At 40.2% G+C, this 18047-nt stretch overlaps 1 protein-coding gene across 2 annotated transcripts in view; it reads right to left on the bottom strand.

Annotated features, from left to right (window-relative positions):
* Positions 1-641: 641 nt before the first annotated feature.
* Positions 642-18047, bottom strand: part of nrbp1 (nuclear receptor binding protein 1) — a 111379-nt gene continuing 93973 nt past the window's right edge. For both annotated transcript variants that reach the window (XM_043695360.1, XM_043695361.1), the window contains 6 exons: positions 16993-17043; positions 16234-16369; positions 15538-15591; positions 10860-10923; positions 3571-3626; positions 642-2657 (listed from right to left, as the gene is read on the bottom strand). In XM_043695360.1, the coding sequence (XP_043551295.1) occupies positions 2559-2657; positions 3571-3626; positions 10860-10923; positions 15538-15591; positions 16234-16369; positions 16993-17043 (460 nt within the window). In that variant the 3' untranslated portion in view covers positions 642-2558. The remainder of the gene's footprint in view (positions 2658-3570; positions 3627-10859; positions 10924-15537; positions 15592-16233; positions 16370-16992; positions 17044-18047) is intronic.

Here is an 18047-nt window from a genome sequence, read left to right as displayed (position 1 = left end):
AATATCCCTCCTATAGCAGGGAGACCAGAACAGAATGCAATATTCTAAAAGTGGTCTAACCAATGTCCTGTACAGCTGCAGCATGACCTCCCAACTCCTATATTCAATGCACTGACCAATGAAGGCAGGCATACCAAACACTTACTTCTAAGTATTGAAAAAGGCTCTGCGTTCTCCCTAAAACCTGCATGACTACAGAATCTCACAAACTCCAAGTGATCAGTGAATGCCCACTGAAGTAAAAGATCATACCAATAGAACTGACTCACGCTCAAAAGGGCAAGTGATGCAGAATTTTTCAGACTTGTGAAAATTACTACAGCAAGTGTCTGCAACCAAGGGTTACCAAAAGATTTGAAGCAGCTGTAGAAATGGAAAGGCCAACTTCCCAATTCTGGGATATAGTCTTGAAACTGCAAATTGAAACAAACTTGGACATGGGTGTCTTTTCACCTGATGTGTACTTAGTTAAACCAATGGTATACTGACAGCACCAACCAACCCTGCCACCCCCCCCCCCCCCCGGCGGCCATGTTAAGGGACGGATTGTGTGTTTGTTACATATTAGGACACTACTTGCCAGAGTTTTATTAAAGTAAAAATAGGAAACAATAAACATAACATAAAACACAGGAAAAAAGCATTTTTCAAAAGATTATTTTAACTAAAGACGAGTTCTCGTCAAGTTTTGAATGTGAAGGTTCCAATGTTGACCCCTCACTCAAAAAAATACATTCAAACAAGAGCAAATTAATTATAGACCAAATAGTTCAAACAAAGTAGTTTTTCATTAAAAAAAACTCAGCAAGCAATGCTTCAAAATACCCATTGAATGATCTTTAGAATTTTACAGTGCTGTGTAACGAGTGACAACTTTGGATCCAACCTCTTCAATGCACAAATTGAAAGCCAATCGGGTACTTCAAAGAGTATTTGCCCACACATATGTTCAAAACAATGTTTTGTGACACAATCAGGGTTAACAACAAAAAAAAAATAGCCACACATTGCTTTTTCAGTATAGTATATTTGCTCCAATGAATGCTGCATTGAACGCAGACAGGGCTTTAAACAATGCCACAAATACAGTGTTTTGCAATTCCCAAAAGTTACAGCAACTCGAATTAATTCTCCAATGCTCCCCCACCCCACAATGAATTTTTCCTTTCACTGTGTTGTATCATGTCTCAATTCTTTTCATTTCAAAATTTCATTGTCTATGTGCAGAATGGATTGAAAGCATTCCACAACATATACAAGAAAACATAACTAAGCTGAGAAAATGCAAGACATAATCAGAAAAGGTTACTGGCAAACTGGTTCTTACAAGCAGTCTTTACCTTTCCCTCTGCTCAACACAAAATCACCAAAAAACCATGCCCATATCATGTTATGGACACTGTGTACTATTTGGCTCAGGATAGATGATGAAACACAAATCATCTCAACTTCCTTTGGCCAATTGACTTTTCAGAAACACAAGGCTAACAAATTCTCAATATAATTACAATGGTGTGCTCTTGTATCAAAACAAATAGAAGGCATTACTACATAACCTCAGCCACACAACTCAAAATGCTACACAGTAAGGATTACAGATCTGTTTCATGGTTTGGCTTGATGAAAAAGAGTGGGCAAGGATGAGGAAGGCTTCAATAAAGCATTCAGTTAAAATAAAGGCAGCCTTGGTGTATCAGTTGAATCCTAGGACTTGGAACTGATTTGCAATGTAGCTTCATTTCTGGGTCAGAAATTCTATACACATTGGAGCAAGGACAGCTAGATGCTTCAATTTTGTGCTTGAATCCAGACAAATTCACTGAAATTCCATTAATCAATTTGAATATGTTTACTGAAATGGTCACTTAAAAAAAACTAGTTAACCATCAAGTTTGTGACCATCACTTTTTTTCACACTTGTGCACAAAAGCCATGGCATTTTATGAAAATTTAAACTTTGACAAGTAGTGGGACTTGGCTCTCACAGGGCAACCTCTTAAACTGTGTTTACTGGAACATTGTGAGGAAGTAATTAAAATTTACCTAGCATCCCACTTCTTGGAAAACAAATGTGCAAAGATTATACAACATATAGAGGAAACATGCACATCACTGGCATATATAAAGCGATACAATGTTTTGAAAGAGTTCACAAAAAAGTATCTAGTGATACTTCATTCTGTGCAGACCCCTCACTTTATAGCTCTTCTGTGGCGCATCCACGTCAGATTAAGCAACCTTCTTCCCCCTCCCCTCCCACCCCACCTGTCTCCAACCCACCTATACTTCAATTAAGGAAAAGCGCTTTTCCAATGTGGCAGCGCTTTGCAAGTCATACGGCTAAAGAAAATACGACAGTCACAGGGTGAAGCACAGATGGGACATAATACTGACAACAGAACTTTTCAAAGGTGGGATGTTCACCAATCGTAGCTGGAAACTCATCACCATACTACAACATGCAATTGAGCCAGAATGCATGGCTTCCTGTGATGCCGTCTTTTGCCCGTCTCAGACCGATGATGAAGTAGCTGCGTCAAACAATGACTCTGGGATAGCTATGATGAAACAGTGACATCGGAGATGGAGCCATTCCTGCTGTAGAAGAATTTGCTGAATGTATCCTCGAGCAACGTGGTTAACCTGCTTTGATCAATCTGTTCAAAAGATAGGAAAAAACAATTATGTCAAACCTAAAAACAAAATGTCACAGTAATTCAATATTCAAACCTTATTCCAGAAGTTCCAAAACACCCCTTCAAATTATAGAGAATTTTAAATGCAAGATATATCTTAAACCATTTTAACACTTTTATTTTGTGTGTTGTTCAAACATTATTAAAAAGAGATACACAGTTTTTTCACCTTACACTCATCAGGACTGACAAAACTTAAAGGGAACGTCAATTTTCACAGTATGAGAAAAGGGTGCTGATTGGTTTGACCATGATTGGCACGTGCATGGTTGACATGGAGATGCAGCAAGAGCTGTTAACCTGTTATCCTTGGTCAGCTGTTTAAAATTAGATCAAGCATATACACTGTCAGTCCGAAAAATACATTAAGTTTCTTTTGCAAGCTAGTGTATAACACAAGTGCCATTTAATAAATATTCCCCTTCATCGCAATTTGCATAAACATTTCCATTTAACATCACTGCCTCAAGTTGTGAAGTACACAATGGATTTTGGATGTTCAGAAAAGTGAATCAAGTCAAATTCTGAACTAGAATTACTCATATCCAAGAAGCATTATTGTTATGACAATGAAGAGAATTTAAGACAGTTGTCAACAGGAAGACCTGTTTCCACACTTTAGGGAATCTAATCTAATACTTTTTAATTCCTATTACTCAAAGATATAATTTATACCTTTAAGCTAGTTATAGTTGTCATAATATGGTTAAGTAAGTGCACTGATGAGCATCCAGTATCAATGTAGAGAATGATTTCATGGATAAATACCTGAGTGATCACTGCACCCAAGTTATAAAGATGTAGCAATGAGGGAGAGAACAGAAAAGAAAATCAATGCAATAAACAAAATCAAAAAGCAAACTGAATTTCTTACCTCACTGATGAATCCCAGTTGAACAAGTTCTGCTGCCAGCTCTTGACAGCTCTCATCTGTAAACATAAATTAAGTATTAATACTACTGATCATTCTTGGACAACCAGGACAATTGCTTATAGTAATTTATAGCTCAGCTGTTTCATGAAGTGTTCTATCAAAATATTTCTTAAAATTAAAGTTTTTTTCACCACATGATTTTCTCAAACCTTTCACATTATTTACCAATCACCATTGTATTCTTGCCCCATGAAGTGTTCCCCAGAGAAACATCCTCAAGCCCTTTAAAATAAATTCTACCAAAATGCTTACAAGCCATCTTGGAACCTTGTCACTTCCAGCTCCATATGGAAGGCATGATTGATGGCAAATTAATACTCTGTTGCCATCAAGTATGATCCAATGCCCTGGCTACCTACAGCACAACAATGTGAAATTATAAACAAACTTTTTTTTTGAAAAGAAGTTCTTCCAAAGTTAAGCGAATAAATGAGATTAATTTAGGAACAATCTGAACACAGCAAATATCATTAATACTTTTCAATTTTGTGATAATATTTATGCTAAGAAATTCATAGGGAGAATATACTGAGTCCAGAGGTGAAGGCCAGGCAGTTTTATAATATTTCATGCAAATGCTGACAGAAGATCTGCCTTCTGAGGTAGATAGAGTGTCCACTTATTTCATTCTCAGATCATGACAACTGCGTGTGTGAAGACAGCCAGGTTCTTCAAATCTTTGAAACGTACATGAGAAAGTGATGATAAATCTAAAGTAATTTGACACACTTTTCAAAAATAAAAAAGAGTTCTCTTCTCACTCTACTTTATGGAGTTATAGGCACCTTTTGCAAAGAACCAAGGCAGTTGTTTAAAATTCTAAATCTGTGGCCAGTTTTAGTGAACAATATAGTTGAAAAGTTTTTTCAGACAAACTCTTGTTAGAAGATGCTGCCACTATGGAACGCTGCAGCCACTCTGTGCCATGGGAGAAAGAATGCATGTATAAAGTGAAGGATGTGGTGTCAATCAAGCAAAGTTCTTTCCCTAGAATATGCTGACCTTCTTGACTGTTGCTACAGCTGCAACCATCCAGGCAACTTGTGAACATTCTATCACAAACCTGACGTCTGCTGTAAAAGTGCTGGACAGGGTTTGGGAAAACAGGAGGTGAGTTACTTGCAAATGCCAAGGCTCTTATCTAGCTACTGTAGCCACAGTATTTAAAAGTCTGGTCCAGTTAAATTTTGTGCCAATGGTAAACTCCAGGATGTTGACTGTGGGAGATTCAGTAATAATAATGCCAACAGATGCAGAGGGGAGATGGTTAGATTCTCCTATTGGAGCTAGTTACAGCCTGGCACTTGCATGGTGTAAATTTCACTTGTCACTTACCATTTCAAGCCAGAATGACATTCAATCTTGTTGCACATGGTCAGACTGTTTCAGTATATGAGGATTTGCGCATCGTACTAAACATTATACAGTAAACATCCCACTTCTGATCTAGTAATGGAGAACAGGTCATTAATTGCTGCTCAAAAATGGGTCCAGGACCTATCCTGAGGAACTTCTGCAGAGATGTCCTCGGATTGAGATGACTGGTGTCCAACAACCACAATCATCTTCCTTTGTTCTCAGTATGACTCAAAGCAATTGTTCTGCTTTTTGTGAATACATACTTAGGCAATTTTCCACATTGTTGGATTTATGCCAGTGTTGAAGGTGTACTGGAATAGGCTGGCTTGGAATACAGCTAGTTATGGAACTGAAGCCTTTTGGACTATTGCTGAGATGTTGTCAGGGCCCAGAGCCATTGATGTACTCAATACATTCATTTCTTCAAAAATGTAGCAAAGCTAAAGACCAAAACTATTGATGGTGGGGCATTCAGAAATAAGAAATGGTCTCTGCAGTTAACTGCACATGTTACAGCCTTGACTTTTGAACTGATCACTGAGGATGGGTTGTGTGTGAAATTTTCTTCTTTAAAGTGAGCCGTTTAATTATCCACCACTCATTACAACTGGACGTGACAGGACTGCAGAGCTTTGGTCTAATCCACTGATTGTGGTACTATTTAGTATTCGGTTTCTGTTTACGCAACATGCAGGTTGTTTGGTGTTGTATCTTAATTAGGCTGGTACTTCATTTTTATTATGCCTGTTGTCTCCTGGCATGCCAACCTAAACTCTTTACTGAACCAGTGTTGGTCCTCTGGTTTGATAGCAGAGTGTGGCACATGCCAGACTATGAGATTGCACTCGAATACAAATATGCAGCAGATGGTTGACAGTGCCTCATGGACCTCGTGGTTCAGAGTTTGTTTCAAGGAGATGATGATCAATTACAGTATGTGGAATTAAATAACGAAATTGGGTTTGTTCAAGCCATGCAGTTTTTGGAATGAAAACTAGAAAATTCAAGTTTTGGACAAAGCCCAAACGGGCAGAAAGTTTACCATTTGATTTTGAAAGGCTCTTTTTTTGCCTCTCTGGCAGTAAAGGTCAACGCACAAAGATTTTGAAAGGTGAACTAACAAAAACAAACCTGGGTCTAATAGATGGGTTATCTGAAGGAATGGTCTTCTATTACTGTGTGGTTGACAAAAGTATTTCACCAGCAGAAGTGAAAAAATTACCTCATTCCATTCTTGTGGTTTGGACTCTTAATAGAAATCACCCATTTTGTTTTCCTGCCCATAATGCCTGCAGATCTGTAAGTTTATTGTTTTTTAGTGGAATGTGGGGGTCACTGACTGGCGAGCATTTATTGCCCATTCCTAGTTGCCCTTGAGAAGGTGATGTTGTGCTGTCTTCTTGAACCACTGCGACCAAGAGGCAATCTAACCACTGCCCCTTGATATTCAATCCCCCACTATCATCCTGGGAATTACCACTGATCAAAAACTCAACTGGACTCACCACATTAAATACAGTGGCTACAAGAGCAGGTCAGAGGCTTGGAATATTCGCCACATGCCTGGATGAGTGTAGCCTCAACAACACAAGAAGCTTGACACCATCCAGGACAAAGCTGCCCACTTGATTGGCACTGCAGCCACTCCCTCCACCACTGACGCTCAGTAGCAGTAGTGTGTACTATCTACAAGATGCACTGCAGAAATTCACCAAATATCCTTAGATAGCACTTTCCAAAACCAAGACCACCTCCATCTAGGAGGACAAGGGCAGCAGATGCATGGGAATACTACCATCTTAAAGTTCTCCTCCAAGCCACTCCCCATCCTGACATGGAAATATCACTGCTCCTTCACTGTCACTAGAGGTTAAAATCCTGGAATTCCCTCCCAAATGGCACTGTGGGTCAACATACAGCAAATGCTGTCTGAGGATATTTGGTGAATTTCTGCAGTGCATCTTGTAGATAGTATTCACTACTGCTACTGAGCGTTGGTGGTGGAGGGAGTGGATGGAGGTGGACCTCCAACAACCATAACCATCACCATCTTTTTATGTACCAGGTATGACTCCAATCAAGTGGGCAGCTGTGTCCTGGATGGTGTCAAGCTTCTTGTGTTGAGGCTGCACTCATCCAGGCATGCGGGGAGTATTCCAAGCCTCTGACCTGCTCTTGTAGCCACTGTGTTTAATGTGGGGAGTCTAGTTGAGTTTCTCATCAATGGTAATTCCCAGTATGATGATAGTGGGGGATTCAGTGACGGTAATACCATCGAATGTCAAGGGGCAGTGGTTAGATTGCCTCTTGTTAGTGATGGTCATAGTCTGGCATGCGTGTGGTATAAATGCTACTTGCCACTTGTCAGCTGAGCCTGGATATTGTTCCGATCTTGTTGCATTTAGACATGGACTGCTTCAATGTCTGAGGAGTGGTGCTGATCATTGCACAATTATTGGCAAGCATCCCACTTCTGACCTTATGATGGTGGGAAGCTCATTGATGAAGCAGCTGAAGATGGTTGGGCCTCCGGTACTATCCTGAGGAACTCCTGCAGAGATGTCCTGGAGCTGAGATGACTGACCTCCAACAACCATAACCATCTTTTTATGTATCAGGTATGGCTCCAACCAGCAGAGAGTTTGTCCCCCGAGGACCCACTGATTCCAGTTTTGCTAGGGCTCTTTTATACTACACCCAGTTGAATGCAGCTTTGATGTCAAGGGCTGTCACTCTCACCTCACCTCTGGAATTCAGCTCTCGTCATTACAGCCTTGGTTCAAACATGGACATCAGGAGCTGAGTGGCCCTGGTGGAACCCAAACTGGACGTCACTGAGCACTGTTTATGACACCTTCCATCACTTTACTGATGATTGAGAATAGACTGATGAGTAGTAATTGGCTCGGTTGAATTTGTCCTGTACATAAAACACTTAACATACTTGGGCAATTTTCTACACTGCCAGGTAAATGTCAGTGTTGTAACTGTACTGGAACAGCTTGGCTAGGTGAGTGGCAAGTTCTAAAGCACAAGTCTTCATTACTATTACCAGAATGTTGTCAGGGCCCATTTGCCTTTGCAGAACAGAGGAAGCTAGATTATCCAAAGGCCACGGATAGGGAGTATTTTGATCGGTTAAGCAAATGCCACGCATTGAGATCTTGCAATCTTGTTTGGATAATCCGAACTTCAGTTTATCAAACGCTGGATGATCGAGGTTCCTCTGTATCCAGTGCCTCCAACTGTTTAATGATATCTCGTGGAGTGAATCGAATTGGCTGAAGAATGGTATCTGTAACACTGGGGACCACTGGTGGAGGCCGAGGTGGTTCATCTACTTGGTACCTCTGGCTGAAGATGGCTGCGAGAGCTTCAGCCTTATCTTTTGCACTGACGTGCTGGGCTCTTGCATCATTGAGGAAGGGGATATTTGTGGAGTCGCCTCCTCCAGTCAGTTGTTTAATCATCCACCATCATTCATGATGGGATGTGACAGGAGTGCACGTTTAGATCTGATCCATTGGTTGTGGAATCATGTAGCTCTATCACTTGCTGCTTATGCTGTTTGCCATGAAAGTAGTCTTGTTTGGTGGCTCCACCAGGTTGATAAGTTATCCTCATGTATGCCTACTACTGCTCCTGGCATGCCCTCCTGCACTCTCCATTGAACCAGGGTTGATACCCTGGCTTTATGGTAATGGTTGAGTGGAGGTTATGCTGGGCCATGAGGTTGCAGGTTGTGCTGGAGTACAGTTCTGCTCCTGTTGAGTTGATGGCCCAGAGCACCTCATGGGTGCCCAATCTTGAGTCGCTAGATCTGTTCAAAGACTTCCCATTTAGCACAGTGACAGTGCCAGACAACGTGATGGAGGTTATTCTCAATGTGAAGTCAAGTTTTCGTCTCCACAAGGGCTGTATGGTGGTCGCGCTTACTGAGACTGTTTTGGATAGATGCATCTGCAGCTGGCAGATTGGTCAGCATGAGGTAGAGTATCTTTTTCCCTCACTGGGTTTGTGGCAGGTTGTGAAGGAACCAGTCTCACAGCTATATCCTTAAGGACTCTATTAGATAGATTAGTAGTACTGCTGCCAATCCACTCTTGATGGTGGACGTTGAAATACCCCACCCAGATTACACTTTGTGCCTTTGCCACCCTTAGTGCTTCCTCCAAATATTGTTAATACGGAGGAGTACTATTCATTAGCTGAGGGAGGACAGCGTGTGGAAATCAGCAGGTAGTTTCCTTGCCCATGTTTGACCTGAAGCTATAAGACTTCATAGGGTCCAGAATCAATGTGGAGGACTCCCAGAGAAACTCCCTCCAGACTGTATACCACTGTGCCACCACCTCTGCTGGATGTATCCTGCCAGTAAGACAGGATACATCCAGGGTTGGTGGTGGTGGTGGTGTAGGGGGGATTGCCTGTAAGGTATAATTCTGTGAGTATGACTATGTCAGGCTGTTACTTGACTAATGGGTGAGACAGCTCTCCCAATTTTGGCTCGAGCTTTCAGATGTCAGTGAGGATTTGGTAGGGTCGACGTGTCTGTTTCTGCCACTGTCTTTTCTGGTGCCCAGTCTGATTCCAGGTGATCTATCTGGTTTCATTTCTTTGATACTCTGCAGTGACTGGTACAATTGAATGGCTTGCTCAGGCGGCAACTGAGATTGAACCACATTGCTGTGGCTCTGAAGTCACAGATAGACCAGACCAGGTGAGGATGGTAAATTTCCTTCCCTGAAGGTCACTATTGAACCAGATGTGTTTTTCTGACAATCGACAATGGTTTCAGGATTAGATCCTTAATCCCAGATTTTTAAAGAATTCAAATTCCACCATCTGCTGTGGCGGGATTCTAACCTGGGTCCCCACAACATTATCTGGGTCTCCGGATTAATAGTCCAACAATAATACCACTTGGCCATCACCTTCCCCAGTGTCTATGTCTATGCCCTGACAAATGTGCATGTTTGTATTTAAATGGGATACAGTTCAAGTTTGCATAATAGCAGCAAATAATCCATTTTGCCACTTGTTAAAAACTACATTTATTCATAATAAATAACTTCTTGTGTTTATTGTCAAAACCTGGAGGAAACTTCTTAATTGCCCTAGACAACTTTAAGAGTAAAGCATATTAACTATCATGGTCATTGAATTGGACATTTACACTTTTGGGATATCTCATGGGATTGCAGGACTTGATTGCCAATGCACACCTCCCATCACAGTTACAACAGATTACAGAGATGCAGCTACGGGTCTTAGTTTACAAGTCAGAACAAGTTACACTGATATGAAAGAGCAATGTTTCCAGCAATCTGGAACTTGGTTTCAGCCAGCCCACCTCAAAAGGTGCAAAGTTGAATTCGAAGACTTCTGAAAAAATGACCAAGGTGCAAGGCAGAGTTATATTAAAAAAAGAAAAATGCATTTATTTGCTGATAAATAACTCTGCTCTCCAGTTCAATAATGGCAAAACACTGCGAATGCTGGAAATCTGATATGAAAATAAAAAGTGCTGGAGAAACTCAGCGAAAACCCCAAACCCAAATTAAACTGTAATAGTGCAACTATTGAAGAGATAAAAACACAGATTTGGAGCTCAGCATGTCCAGTATGACTCTTCAGAAACATTAACTCTTTCTCTCTCCACAGATGCTGCCAGACCTGCCAAGTTGCTCCCACATTTTAATTTCATCTCCCTTCTTGTTGTCCTATGACTATTTAATTTTTGATCAATATAAGCTACTGAATTGATCTGACAAACTAATTTAAATTTCTGTGGAATTAAAGAAATCAGATGCATTTTGGGAAATAATTGAAATTCAGAGGCGCACAAAACAACAGATTAAAGTACGTACTGGGCAACAGGTCACAGCTGAGGTGTCTGTTTAACTTGTCTTCCAGTTTCAAGAGTAGAGTTAACTGAAGGAAAAAAGAATCACAGAAACAAATAAATGTTTTCTCCATTTTTTATCCCTCATAAGTAATTAGCTTAAATTACAAAAAACAATCTAGCCATTTCAGATCACACACACACACACACACACACACAGACGTGTCTGCTATGCAACAATGGTCAACTCATGCTAAACCCTCAAATATTTCCAATTGATTAGTTTACATTGGTGTAAATGACTGTCAAATGTCCTCAATAGTTTATTAAGCATACCATATGATGAAATTTTGACAAAAACAAAAAGCCCCAAATGAACCCTTTATTATTGCTAAATTACGAAACCAATCTAGGACAGCAGTAAAGAAACATCTGTATCTGTGCAGCACCTCCCCATGTCTTCTTGATGCCACAAGACATTTTGTTATATTACAAATGTGATCATTTAGACATGCAAAGTACCACAAATAAAGCAGAAAAAAATGACCAGTTAGCTTCTGACAGTGTTAATTAATGGAGGAAATACTAGTCAAAAAAACAATTAAACTACATTCTCTTCAAATATGTGATAATATCATTAATGCCCAATTGAATGACGAGATGGGGCCTCAGTTTAACACATCACCCCAAATATGCAAATTTATCTTCAGGGACATCCAATACCATATGCTCACATCATTGCACGAGACTTCAATCTACAACCTCTGATTTACAAAGATGAAATGCTCCCAAATGAATCAAAACTGCAGTAACTCATAGCACATCTTGATTGATTACAGGTTCTGTGGGGTAAAGAAATCAGATATTGGGGAGGGTAATGATCATCATTTAAATGATCCTGTCTGATTCTATAATGAATATTTGGAATATTTGCAGTTTTTCCCAGCAGATAGCCTGTCAACATTACTTGACGTTCGGTTTAATTATATCATCATACAGAAACAACATTTAGGAAAAAATGTTTGAAGAAAATAAATTTAATGATAAATTCTAGACCAAGAGCAAAATTGGGAACAAGCCTCAAATCTTCCTGCTTCTTAAATGGTTGAAATTTAGAAAGAAAAGTTGCAAGTTGAATATGAACTTGTAGGGATATCTTCACTTTTAACAAAATAGTCTTGGCAAAAATATACATATGAACATGTGAATCAGAAGTATGCCATTCAGACCCTCAAGCCTGTTCTAGCTTTCAATAAGATCTTTCTGATTCGATTACTCCACATTTCCACCCACCCCAGCAACCTTTCACTGCATTGCTAATAGGCCATCCTTCTGCTTTAAAAACAAACACTTTGCTTTCACTACCTTCCAAGGAAGCGCATTCCAAACACTCGTTCCCCTCAGAAAATGTTCCTTCTCATACCTACTTTGAGTGAGTAACCCTTTATTTTTATAACAGTGACCAGATTCCATCAAAGAGAAAATATCCTCCACACAAAATTGGAGGTGTAGTGGACAGTGAAGAGGGTTACCTCAGATTACAACAGGATCTGGAGCAGATGGGCAAATGGGCTGAGAAGAGGCAGATGGAGTTTAATTCAGATAAATGAGAGGTGCTGCATTTGGGAAAGCAAATCTTAGCAGGACTTATACACTTCATGGTAAGGTCCTAGGGAGTGTTGCTGAACAAAGAGACTTGGAGTGTAGGTTCATAGCTCCTTAAAAGTGGAGTCGCAGGTAGATAGGATAGTGAAGGCAGCGTTTGGTATGCTTTCCTTTATTGGGCAGAGTATTGAGTACAGGAGTTGGGTGGTCATGTTGCGGCTGTACAGGACATTGATTAGGCCACTGTTGGAACATTGTGTGCCATTCTGGTCTCCTTCCTATTGGAAAGATGTTGTGAAACTTGAAAGGGTTTAGAAAAGATTTACAAGAATGTTGCCAGGGTTGGAAGATTTGAGCTACAGGGAGAGGCTGAACAGGCTGAGGCTGTTTTCCCTGGAGCGTTAGAGGCTGACAAAATTATGAGGGGCATGGATAGGGTAAATAGGCAAAGTCTTTTCCCTAGGGGGGGGGGGTCCAGAACTAGAAGGCATAGGTTTAGGGTGAGAGGGGAGAGGGGAAAGATATAAAAGAGACCTAAGGAGCAATATTTTCACGCAGAGGGTGGTACGGGTATGGAATGAGCTGCCAGAGGATGTGGTGGAGGCTGGTACAATTGCAACATTTAAGAGGCATTTGGATGGGTAGATGAATAGGAAGGATTTGGAGGGATATGGACCGGGTGCTGGCAGGTGGGACTAGATTGGGTTGTGATATCTGGTCGGCATGGACAGGTTGGACTGAAGGGTCTGTTTCCATGCTGTACATCTCTATGACATCACCCAATTAAAACCCTTCAGAGAATCTTGAATTTTCAATCAATAGTTACTTCTTACCCTAAGCTCCAGCAAAAACAAACAACATGTGCCCTAATTTTGTTTTCTACAATGCAAATCTCAGAGCTCCATGTGCAGCAGCAGTTTCCGCATGTAGAAGCCATTGTTAGACATGCAAAAAAATCTTCCAGCAGCTGCAAACCCAACAGGGCATGTTGGATATAGGTAGCCTGACCATTCTCATAGGAGTCGAGTCAAGCTTCTCTGAACTGACTCCAATGCTTTACTTAAGGCGACCAATTCTCTGCAGTATTCTTGGAAAGGTCTCACCAATGCCCTATATCACTGAAATGTAATATCCCTTGTTATGTCTTATCAGGTAAATTGACTACAAAGTATGCTATTAGCTTTCCGAATGACAGACTTTGTCTGCTCACTGTCATTTGTGAATTAATTCCTTAGCAACTGAGGTCTGCAACCTTTACCATTTCCATAATTTTTCTTATTCTTCCTGCCAAAATGGACAATTTCACTTTTCCCACAATACACTACATGCCAGGTCTCTTCCCATTCACTTAACCTGTGTCCTTTCGTAACCTACTAATGTTTTCTGCACAACTTACATTATGAACTGAAAAAATTCAGCAGGTCTGGCAGCATCTGTGAAAAGAAATCAAAGTTTTTGGGTCCAGTGACCCTTCCTCAGAACTATGAAACATGTTCTGAGGAAGGGTCACAGGACCAAAATTGTTAACTTTGATTTCTCTGCACAGATGCTGCCAGACCTGCTGAGCTTTCCCATCAACTTCTCTTTTTGTTTCTAATTTACAGCATCCTCAATTCTTTCAGTTGTACTTATGATCTATCGTTGTACCATCAGCAAAAATTGCAACCGTACCTTTGATCCCTTCATCCAAGCCAGAGAATCATTAAGGTGCCAGTGCAGAATGAGGGCAGTCAAAATACTAGTTTTGGAACCATTAATCTCTCCCTCAAACGATGTAAAGTTCCATATTATCATCGATGCTAACAAAAAGAGTGCCTTCACTATGAGGTCATTGACCAATCTTATCTCATTTTACAAACCAAAATATCCTGCTCTTTGGTTAATTCCAAAATGTACTATGTTAAGGAATACACCTGAAAACATACAATGAACTTATCGGGTACTTCTGCATATACATCATATATATAAATTGATAAAACAGCAGGATAAGCTCTCATTATTTGTTTGTTTATACTTTATTACATTGTGTGATTATTAGTAAAGTAACTTCTTGCCTTCTAGCTCCTGGTTTCCTGAACTTAAAATCACCCCTCTCCATAGTGCTCATTTCTTCATTAATTAAGGGAGCTGGCCTTCACATTCTCTTGGATTTTGAGATCCTTGACTATTCAGGTTCAGTGTCAAGATTGTGGTGCTGGAAAAGCACAGCAGGTTAGACAGCATCCAAGGAGCTGCCTGGCCAGCTGTGCTTTTCCAGCACCACACACTCAACTCTGATCTCCAGCATCTGCAGTCCTCACTTTCTCCTATTCAGGTTCCAACCTACTTCACCTTTTAGCCCTGTCTCTGTAATGGCTACCAATTTGAATTATATGTTACAAATTGTTTTATCAAATCATGTGTTTTGTTCCAATTGTTGCATGCATTAATATATAGAACTTTTAGTTTTGCTTTTTATTGTTTTTGTAATTTCTCATCCATCTATCAATTCACTCTTGGTATTGTATTCTCCATCCCTTCCGGGCATGAATGGTTTTTCATTTAACATCTTACTAACTTTTTGTGCCACGTAGAAACTCTTCATCTACCACATCTTGCCAAATTTGATCCCTTGTTCCCACCAATTAGTTTAAAACCCTCTTTAATTCACTAGTTATGACCAAAATACCTGCCCTGCATAGAGTAAATCCCACTTTCCCAGTAATAGTGCCAGTGTACCCACTTCTCCCACTGGTCTTTGAGCCACAAATTCATTCCTCCAACTTCATTTCTTCTGTGTAATGGGTTAATGAGGAACAGAAATACTGCAAGTTTTATTTATGTTGTCATATAGAAAAATGTGAATAAAATATTACTTAATTGATCTGTAGCAGATAACATATACAAACACAATAAAGTTTTTAAAAAAGTATTTACTGTGAATGTTTTCAAATAACTGAACTATTTTTTACATGCTGAACTCTCTCACAAGCATACATTCATTCAACACAAACATTAGCATTCACAGTTTGAATATGGGGAAAACAGCTCAAACAGTGGAGAACAAACATGCACAAGAAACTAATCGGCATTGCTTTAATGGAAAGCAAAGAACTTACATGATGCTTGGCTCCTTCATCAACTGGCTCAATATTGCAGTGCATCTGAACAACCTGTCAAGACACACAATAAGAAAAAAAAAGTCAGTCAATCCTTGCATTACTTTCAGCACAGCAGGTGGATCCTTCATTTAAAATAACTTGTAACTTAAACTATAAGTGCATAAATAAATCAGTCATGCTGGCTCACTGGGGCTGCAAGGTTCTAACCCATTCTACTTCTGTGGCTGGGCAACATACCAAATACAAAGAAAGCACTGCTTGTAGGACACCAAATCCCTACAGCCTTTGAAAAACTCAGGTAAAAACAAATTGGGCTATCACAGCTCTCCTTCACCAGTGCACTGAGATTGTAATACTTGTAACCATACAATACAATGGAGCAGGTGACAGGATTCTATGTATACTATGTATACTATGTATAGTGGAGATTACATTAGCCCAATTTATTTTGACAAAGCTACTAACTGTATTCACTGTGTTATTCATTATTAATGGTTTAATAGCCTTGAATTCCTAGTCTAGTACTTCCATAAGAAAACCTTCATTACAGGGGCTATACAGTGACTCAAAACAGCCTACTGCCGCTTCTCAGAAAACCAGATTCTGTGTGAACATTTTAATCACTGGATAAACAATTACAAGTTATAAGATAAGTGGATGAGCAGAGAAATAACATTGACTGTAAAACTTTACCTTTCTTGTCTCCAGCTCTGCAGGTTCTGGTGTTGGGGTTTTCACAGATGGTGGGATAATGGGTGATGTCACAGTCTCTTGCTGTGGCTGCTGAGGCATGGGCATTCCAAATGCAGTCAAAGGATAAATACCATTCCTTCAAATTAAAGATGGACAATCACGAGTATAGAATAGCATATATAGAAAACAAACCCTAAACGTTTAGAAAAATAACTGGTGCTGATCTACACATTATCTCAAAAGAGAGATAAAACCAGAATTACTAAGCTGATACCAAGTATGGAGGGACTGTCTTATGAGGAAAGATTGAGTAGATTGGGCCTATACTTGTTGGAAGAGGAGGACGACGAGGGGTGATCTTATTTAAACATACAAGATTGTTAGAGGACTTGACAGTGTAGATATGGAACTTTTTTCTCCCCCCTAGTGGAAAAGCATAGGGCCAGAGTAAAAGGTCACAAATTTCAGATACATGGAGGAATTTCTTCTTTCATAGGGTTACAAATCTGGAGAATTCTTCACCGCACAAAGCTGTTACGACTGGGTCATTAAGTATATTCAAGGCTGAGATAGATCTGCTTTTAAGAGTTATGGGGAAAAGGCAGGAAATTGAATTTGGGGATTAAAAGATTATCCATGATCTCATTGAATGCCAAAGTAGACTCAATAGATTAAAATGGCTTACTTCTGCTCCTTAATCTAATAGACACAAGAATCAAGGAGGAATGATATTTACCAGCCCCAGTGTGGAATTCTTACCTCACATCCTCTAAAAACTTATCTAACTCCAGTGCAGGAAACTGGGAGAATCTGTAAGGAAACAAGGATGCTTTATTTTAAGTAGTAAATAGACAGCTTGACATATGATTGACCATAACTCAAACTGTATCAGAAATAACACTGTAAATTAACCATGTTAGATATCAGACAAAAAATGGTTCACATCTGTAAATAGCCTCAAGTTCATTCAGTTGCATTGCCCGCCAAACCCTAACTGGCTTGAGGGAGTGATTGTAAGCCACCTCATGAACTGAAGTCCATTTGGTGGTGTAAAGACACCCACAGTGCTGCAATGAAAAAAAAGTTCCAGAATTTTGACCCAGCAATTAAAGTGGACAGCATAGGTGGACGAGGGGAAAGCGGTAGATGTGGTGTATATGGATTTTAGTAAGGCGTTTGATAAGGTTCCCCATGGTTGACTACTGCAAAAAATACGGAGGTATGGCATTGAGGGTGAGTTGGTGGTTTGGATTAGGAGTTGGCTGGCTGGAAGAAGACAGAGGGTAGTAGTTGATGGCAAAGGTTCATCTTGGAGTGCCGTCACTAGCGGTGTTCCGCAAGGATCTGTTTTGGGACCATTGCTGTTTGTCATTTTTATAAATGACCTGGAAGAGGGGTTAGAAGGTTAGGTGAGCAAGTTTGCGGATGATACGAAAGTAGGAGGAGTTGTAGACAGTGAGGAAGGATGTGGCAGGTTACAGCAGGATATAGAGAAGCTGCAGAGCTGGGCAGAAAGGTGGCAGATGGAATCCAATGTAGCTAAGTGCGAGGTGATTCACTTTGGGAAGAATAACAAAAAGATGGGGTACTGGGCTAATGGTCGGATACTTGGTAGTGTGGATGAGCAGAGGGATCTTGGTGTCCATGTACACAGATCTCTGAAAGTTGCCACCCAGGTAAATAGTGCGGTGAGGAAGGCATATGGCGTACTGGCTTTTATCGGTAGAGGAATTGAGTTCCGGAGTCCTGAGGTCATGATGCAGTTGTATAAGACTCTGGTACGACCGCATCTGGAATATTGTGTGCAGTTTAGG

Source organism: Chiloscyllium plagiosum, chromosome 9, assembly GCF_004010195.1.
Source record: "Chiloscyllium plagiosum isolate BGI_BamShark_2017 chromosome 9, ASM401019v2, whole genome shotgun sequence".
NCBI classification, from domain to species: Eukaryota; Metazoa; Chordata; class Chondrichthyes; order Orectolobiformes; family Hemiscylliidae; genus Chiloscyllium; species Chiloscyllium plagiosum.
The sequence above is the reverse complement of the archived record's forward strand: the minus strand, read 5'-3'. Positions and strand labels throughout refer to the sequence as shown.